Source organism: Lolium perenne, chromosome 1 (genome assembly GCF_019359855.2).
Source record: "Lolium perenne isolate Kyuss_39 chromosome 1, Kyuss_2.0, whole genome shotgun sequence".
Lineage (NCBI taxonomy): Eukaryota > Viridiplantae > Streptophyta > Magnoliopsida > Poales > Poaceae > Lolium > Lolium perenne.
Genome location: NC_067244.2, coordinates 202,780,402 through 202,788,440, shown reverse-complemented (window position 1 = coordinate 202,788,440; position 8,039 = coordinate 202,780,402). Strand labels below are relative to the sequence as shown.

At 43.9% G+C, this 8,039-nt stretch overlaps 1 protein-coding gene across 2 annotated transcripts; it reads right to left on the bottom strand.

The window, feature by feature from the left end:
- Nucleotides 1-1,025: 1,025 nt before the first annotated feature.
- Nucleotides 1,026-6,277, bottom strand: LOC127319528 (WAT1-related protein At5g64700). Of its 2 annotated transcripts, XM_051349499.2 has the most exons (8): nt 5,735-6,277; nt 3,003-3,074; nt 2,797-2,859; nt 2,588-2,704; nt 2,106-2,358; nt 1,812-1,970; nt 1,571-1,722; nt 1,026-1,428 (listed from the first exon to the last, which is right to left on the bottom strand). In XM_051349499.2, exons 1-8 carry the CDS (start codon nt 5,950-5,952, stop codon nt 1,227-1,229), a joined length of 1,236 nt encoding a protein of 411 aa, XP_051205459.1. In that variant the 5' UTR covers nt 5,953-6,277; the 3' UTR covers nt 1,026-1,226. The 2 variants fall into 2 exon arrangements, with proteins under 2 accessions (XP_051205459.1, XP_051205464.1); XM_051349504.1 differs by lacking the exon at nt 3,003-3,074 and having other exon boundaries at nt 5,735-6,124.
- Nucleotides 6,278-8,039: the final 1,762 nt, after the last annotated feature.

Sequence of the window (8,039 nt, the reverse complement as noted above, 5' to 3'; positions counted from 1 at the left end):
TGGCCCAACCACCGAACCTAAATCTTTTGCCCAGGCCCGGTCCACAGGCATGCTCGGGCTGGTCCAAGCCCAGAAATTTTGGGCCGGGACGATCAGGCCGGGTTTCCCGTGGCCAGGTATACTTGAAAATACAACCAGGGAGCTTACAGGGAAGTTACTAATTTCAAACAATTTGCTATGCATGAAGTCTGGTGTGCGGAGTACCGGTTGTGACTTGATTGATATGCCGCGTAGTACACTACACCATTATCTCGACAAGAGGAGTGTGTGCATAATGCATATTTATATGGAGAAATATATGTAGCGAAGGCTCAGTTCAAGGTCGTGCAGATCGGCGCCTCATGCGACACCGAGGAGCGGCCTGCGCGGAGGCGCCGCCGAGGAGCGGCATGCGCGCTGTGAAGACAGAACCCGCGTCTCCACCGACCCGGGGACACATCGCCGGCGCCCTCATCATCCGCGAGGGGCGCGCCTCGTCTCTGTCACGCGGGCGGACGCGGAAGATGAAGAGGGACGCGGCGACCGACCTCGCCGCCGAGGAGGCCACGGGCCGAGGACGCCATGATTCGCGAGGCGATCGCGAGGTCGCTGAACGACATCGTCCCCGCCGGCAATGCCCTCCCCATGGACGCGACTCTCGCCTGGTCCAGGCAGGACTGGGAGGGGGAGGCGGAGCAGCAGCGTCGACTTCTGGACCTGACAGCCGCGCGGCGCCACGCCACACCCGCGCCGCTCATCAAGCTGGAGGATAGTAGTGACGATGAGTGGTATCAGCCAACCTCGTCGCCGCCACACCTCGGCGACCTTGGCCAGGGTTCTAGACGCCGGGGAGCCCTCGGCCAGAGCAGCAGCCAGCAGGCGCTGCCCGAGGATGACGGTGACTACACGGCGTTCTACTGCCACTTTGGCATGTAGAACGCCGTGTTTTTATGTTTAGTTAATTTCCCTCTAACCGAATTTAAATATATTACGAATTCGGCCTATATATGTACGAACTCGCCTATATATATGTTAAATATCTCTAATTTTAGGCTAAGTTTGAACGATTTTCGTCATGTTCCGTTTGAATTCCTCGTTTCGCCTACATTCACTTAGGCTCGCCGCTGAGAAACTGAGCCACCCTGTGCCGAAACTTACATCCATCCGCGCTATTTAGCTATTTAGCGTCGGATTTCGGCATGGGAGCCCAATGACTGGAGGTGCTCTTAGAGTTTCTAATTAGCTCGCTAGCTGACTTCCACGCGAATTCGCACCTCGTGCTTCCCAACCTGCAGGCTATCCACGCCATTACCCGCCACTGCCGGAGGGCACCCATTCTGATCTCCGCTCGTCGCGGCCCTGATTTGTTTGCGCTGCTCTTGTGCCTCCTTTCCTTTCCCCCAGAGGAACGCGTACAACCCTAGGATGATCAGCATCGCTCCAAGCAAGCTGCAACCACAAGCAGGTTACAATATCCGTCAGCAAAGCACTCTCAACATTTTGTCGGATTTCATACAGTAAAATGTAGTACTACTTGATAGGACCATCCCATGTTGTTTAAAGGTCAATAGAACAGAAAATCCAATCTCACCTCCCCACTGAGACATCCGTGCCAAGCAACACTGAATCAAGAACCGTGGTGACTACCAGCGACAACGAGTTGAACATGGAAGGGTAGGTGGGCCCACGACGAGCGATAGCCCACGAGATCAAGCAGAAGCTGACTCCGGTGTTGAAGACACCCTGAATAACACATGTGCAGGCCAAGTCTGAATAGTGAGTAAGCTTAGCTAGGAATGGTTACACGTAATCTCTATTTTCTTGTTACTTACCGAGTAGACGACGACGAGTAGCTGCAGGTCCCACTTGAGCGCCCATGCCGATAGATCCCTGTCTAGCACAAGTCCGAACACCGCCGCCTGCACGGTCCCTGACATGCAAGCTAGCATTGTCGAAAAGTACTTGGACGGAAACTCCTTGGACACTCGTACCTAAGTGAGAGTTAGTTAGTTCGAATTGCTAGCTTGTTGAACTCGTGGTAAGGTTGAATTAATTGTGTATGTCATCGTAATTCACAAGTGCTACTAATACCGCAAATACGAAAGAAGAAGGTGTATGCTAGCTACCTGTATGATGAACCAGAAGGCGTAGCTGAGCGTGCTGCCGGCAAGGAACAGCGTGCCAAGGAGCATGCTGTGGTGGTTTCGGACGGGAGAGACTGCGCCGATCGCCTGCAGGTGCGGTTTCAGTAGGTGGGTAGGCCATAGATGCAGCAGCTTGCCTTTGTACATGCTGATCACCATCGTCCCTCCCACGCAAATCGCTGTGCCGAGGACCTTCATCTTGCCCGGGCATGTCCCTATCCTCAGCTTCTCCACTCTAACCAAGTTTGCAGACCAGCGTTTTCACACTGTCAGATCAATGCATAGCAATTTTGCATGGCCTAGTGGTCAGTAGATATGCAATTTTTCTTTCAAAATAATGTAGATATGCGTATGGAATCAGATTAGGTTGGTGATACTTTTAGTTCTGTAAGTAATTACCCCATCCACTGTGAAGCAGAGTTAGGCAAAAGCAGAATAATAATAGCGCTATAAATGTAACATACCGGAGTATTACAGCAGTGACAAAGGTGACAACAGGGATCAGATTAAGGAAATCGACAGAGTATCCCGCGTTGGTGGCGCGCAGACCGTAGTAGTGCAGTCCCATTGCTAGCACGATTCTGATGTCAAATCAACAATGGAGATCAAAAATAAATAAATAATCAAAGTACCATATATACATGTGTGATCAATTTACATAAAAAATACTGACCCGAACAAAGCGGTTAAGGAGATCCAGCCAAATATCTTCATGTTCACCTTTTTCATCATCTCCCTGCATTCATGGGTAACTGTAAGTGTAACATCACTATATCAAGAAATTTTGTATGCTAATAGTAGTGGACTGTAACGAAGATATGGTATTTAAAATATATATACATATGGGCTCATATGTATGTTTGTTTGAGCAAGTTTCACCTCAAGTCTAAAATTGAACAATCTGTGTTGTCAGCTGAAAATACTTTATTGTACACGCAACGCAAATTTGACCTGCCAATCGTCACCATGGAAGTAAGGATTAAATGGAATCAGACTGATGCCAACAAGTTTGTTCTATCTAATGCATGAGAATTTATTTATTTAAAAACAAGCTCAAAATCTTAGCCCTAGTTGATTAATGAAGATTGAAATTTACAAGAAAGTAAAAGTGCCATATTACAAAACGGTTCTACTCTCCCAAGATTAAATTACTCATGCGTTTGACACCCACTAAAACCCAAAGCTTCTCCTCATTTTTTATATATCTTACCTAGGATGTTTTTGGATACCTGAGCATTGCTATCATTATGAATTTCCCAAGATGTGAGGACAGTGAGGAAGCCAAGTCTTTGCGCTTTGTCTTAATAACAATGTTTTCTAACCTAATTGGTATATACATCAACAATCAACAACACCCTTTTAGATACTTGGGTATTCCAATCCACTACAAAAAAACTCAGGAACTCGGATTGGTATCCGGTAGAAACACGGTTTGAGAGTAAATTAGGATGCTAGAAAGGGAAGTTACTATCCTATGGTGATAGGTTAGTTCTTATTAATTCAATATTATCTAGCTTATCGATGTTTATGTTGTCTTTCCTACAAATACCTGTTGGGGTAAGAAAACGTTTGGACTTATATAGATCCAGATTCTTTTGGCAGTCTTATGAAAACAAAAAAAAATACCGCCTTACAAAATGGAATATTGTGTGCCGACCCAAAGATCAAGGGGGCTTAGGTATAGAGGTGCTCGAAATAAAAAACAGATGCTTATTGAGCAAATGACTCTTTAAACTTCTTAACGAAGACGGGGTGTGGCAAGAATTGCTACATAACAAATACCTAGGACATAAGACGTTATCAGAGGTACAAGCCAAGCCTACTGATTCCCCTTTTTGGAAAGGATTGATGGAGGTCAAACAGGAGTTTTTTTCAAGGGGCTCTTTCAAAGTGGGTAATGGTATGACCATCCGCTTCTGAGAAGATACCTGGTTGGGAACTACTTCTTTGGCTCAGCAATATCCTTCCTTGTATAATATTGCACATCATAAAAATGTCACTGTTGCACAGGTGCTTGCTCAACCACCGTTGAATATTAGATTCCGAAGGGTGTTGAATGGTAGTAAATGGACTTCTTGGTTACATTTATGTCGGAAACTCATGATGGTTATTTTGAATGACGAGGATGATCGGTTTATTTGGAATTTGACATCTAACGGGTTACTTACTGTCAAGTCCATGTATGAAGATCTTATGTGTGACCATACCCTTTTTTGCGAAAGTATCTCTGAAAGGTTAAAATACCCCTTAAGATTAAGATTTTCATGTGGTTCATGAGTAATAAAGTTTTGTTAGCTAAAGATAATCTAGCTAAACGTCATTGGAATGGCTGTACAAAATGTGTTTCCTGTGGGGAACAGGAGACCATTCAACACCTTTTTATTGAATGTCCTTTAGCTAAACTCTTATGGCGTACGGTTAATTTCGCTTATGATCTTCCACCTCCCACCAATATTACCAATATGTTTGGTAATTGGTTAAATGGAGTAGATAGACAATCTAAGGCTTTTATCCGGATTGAGGTTTCTGCTTTATGTTGGTCTATTTGGAGGGTCAGAAATGATATAATTTTTAATAAAAAAGTCTCTTTTCACTTCTTGCAGGTTATTCACATGGTCTCCCATTGGGTCCAGCTTTGGGCTCTACTTTCCCCGGAGGGACAGCGGGATGCCATGTCTTCTGGAGGCACACGGCTCCTGATGGTCGCTCGGGATATCTTGTGCCAGGCTGGTTGGCGGCATACTAGAAGAATATATTGAGTTGTAGTCGTAGTTTGTCTTATTTTCGATGGTTGATTTTTGTATCAATCCGCGGTGATGCGTGAGTTGTAAACAATACTTTTTGGAACATTTTTTTAATAAATGGCCGCGTGCATCGTCATGATGCAGAAGCCGGGGTACATCCCCATTTCAAAAAAAAATCAACAACACGGCTCGACTGATACATCAGACACACATATTTAGCATGGAGAACACTGATTCTCACACTTGTCTAGCACATGTCTTGCTAAACCGTGACATTGCCAAAATAGTATGGCACTAGCTGTCGACGTACTTAACAGACTTGCTCGTTTGTTTGGTCCACATCACATCAAATGTCATGACTCCGTGTTGACACATATCTAGCATTCCTTTTGTGTTTGATGATACTTGACACACATGTATATTAGTATATATGAACTTTTATTCTATTATTTTTCCTTGGAAAGTAAGAGTTCTGCCAGTTTGAATCGAAGAACGAAACAATTGTGAAGTGTTTATAATTCCAGTACTGAACCCGCACAAAATATAATATGAAAATAAAGTTCTGGTAAGAGGTTGCAGCATCTTTTTTGCTCAAACTGAAGGTCAGTTTGAGAGCCGAACATCATCAGGTTTTCTACTATATCTATGTATGCAACTTGAGTCAACTCAAATTTATATATTTCTTGTGCTAATTCTAAGTCGATTACACAAAATCCTAATAAATATGCACAGAGTAGGACACTTTCACACTGCTTCTGAACAAAAAAAAATCGAAATCCCACCGCAGAGATCATAACTCATATGCCGTAAGGGAAAAAAACACAGAAGAAATAGTAGCTAACAAAGGGAGTGGGCCATAGCATGTACCTCTCGAAGTAGAAGGCGAAGGGGGCGACGGTCATGGAGCCAATGAGGTTGCGGTAGGCGAGGAGGACGAAAGGCGCCATGCCGACGTTGAAGGCTAGCTTGGACAGGAGGAGGGCGCCCATGGTGAAGGCCTGCACCAGCACCATGCTAGCCGGGAGCAGCAGCCCCTCCGCCAGTAACACCTTCTTCTTCTCGGCACCGGCGACATCCAAGGACATGTTGATGTCCTCCCGCAACTTGATCAAGACGGTACAAAGTTGCGCTGAAGAAGTTGAAGATACGCACCCAGCAGCAAGTGAGCACACTGATCGATCTGAATGAAATGCAGTATCGAATCAATTTTTGCAATAGTAGCTATAGCTAGCTGGTCAGGTAGGGGTATGTGTGTATATATATACATGACAGACAACTTGGGTGCTTTGGTTTGTAAAACGTTTCTGCTGTCAAATCTCAGTGAAAGAAAAAAAAATAGAAGCACGAGAGAAACAGATTCTAGCTATGCTGGCTTGACGTGCGACAGATCCCTGGTTGATTGTCTCTGGTTGCGACGACTGCCGTACCCACATTAGGTCCGTCCTTGTATAATATGTATACCGTCTGAGCAGTTAGTATTGTTAACAAGACGAGACCAAGTTAAGCGTGTTTGGACGGTCATCATTATTTAGTCTTATATAAACTCGTCACTCCTTTCAAAGTATTAAGGTTATGATTGGTCTCCACTTCCTGTTCTCACTTGGTTTGCTGCTGAATCTTAATTTAATTTAAAGATTTACGAAGTTGGGGTGAGCAGTGAGCTGAACGAAATACCAGGTTCCCTTGAATCGCGTCCCATCCCTAACACATGTTGCTAACCATCTCAGCACATAAGTAAAATCTAGGTTTTTTTTTTCCAAGTGTGGCACTGCTTATAAAAACTAATGATATCACACCAAGACTATCTTGTATGTTCGATTTTAGTATATGAGTGAATTCCAATTTATGACTTTTTAACACTAGCAACCACATTGAGCAAGTTTTCATCCAAATTACCCCATGTAGCAGAAGTTATGCCAGATTTTACCCGTTCCAAATTTTTGTGACCATTTTGACCGGTGGTCCTTGGTGTCAGGTACACGTAGGCAGGTTTTCCTCTTGTATTTCCCCTTGCGGTTCTTTCTAGATCTTTTTTTTCATGAAGAAAAAATTGTATGGTACAATTTGAATGAACCCCATCAACGGTTCTTTTTGGATCTAGACGGAACTATTATACGAGGTCCCCTTATTTGTATGCATACGGGATGCTTAGCTACAGTATTGTGGTTACTTTGGGCCAATGCAGCTAGCCGGTGTTGAGAAAAACTATCTCACAACCCGTTGATGGCATTGACAAAAGCACCCTGCTGCCAGCGTAGCTACAAAATCTGAGCCTAAAAAATCTTTTCAGTTCATCGACAAATACGGTCCCTAAACTTTCAGAAACACTCTCACATCTCAAATACTTACACGATGGAGAAACAAACGAACCAACTAGAAATTGAGAAACAAACAAGCATTACAGTATTATACCTAGAGAAGAGATGGGGTTAGTACTTGTTCACCATCTCTGGCTTCGAAGATCTCAGGCGATCACCTTGGTGACTCAATATTGACGTCGACTGCTACATCGTCTAGTCCTATCAAAACGAATGATGCGTGAATAAAAAAGACCATCTAGATCCAAAAAATGAATCGCAAGGAGAAACTCAAGAAGATAAACTGCCCGTGCAGTCACGAGTCAAAATGGTCACAAAACTTGAGAAGCAGTAAAAGTTAGCACAACTTTTACTAAATGGGATAATTAGGATGAGATCTTGCTAAATGGGGTAAGTAGTGTCAAAAAAATCAAGCTAGGGTCAAAAGTGGAATTTACGCAATATATTAATGTATCGTTTTTGTGAGTCTGAGAGGGTTTCCATGTAGTTTCATAAGTTTATATCCTTCCAGTTAAGACTTGCTTTTTTTTTCTTTATGGAAGACACCTATGAGTTCATGGCTCCAAAACAAAAGACAGACAACTTTTTTGGACGCCAACAGAAGACAAATTGAGCAACTTAACTAGATATAGCAATGCAGGAGTAAGCTTTTTCATCACCACCCAACCTGCCGATCCATCGGTTGGTCAGCAGTGTTTATTTTCCCACGTTTTTTGGGCGTGGGTACCTCCCTTTCACGTGCCCAATTTGTGTCTTCATGCCAGCTGCCATACAGACGTTCAAGATGTATGGTACACGTACATGTCCTACGCCTGCAGTTACCAACCGATTTGAGATGAGGCATAGCGACAAGC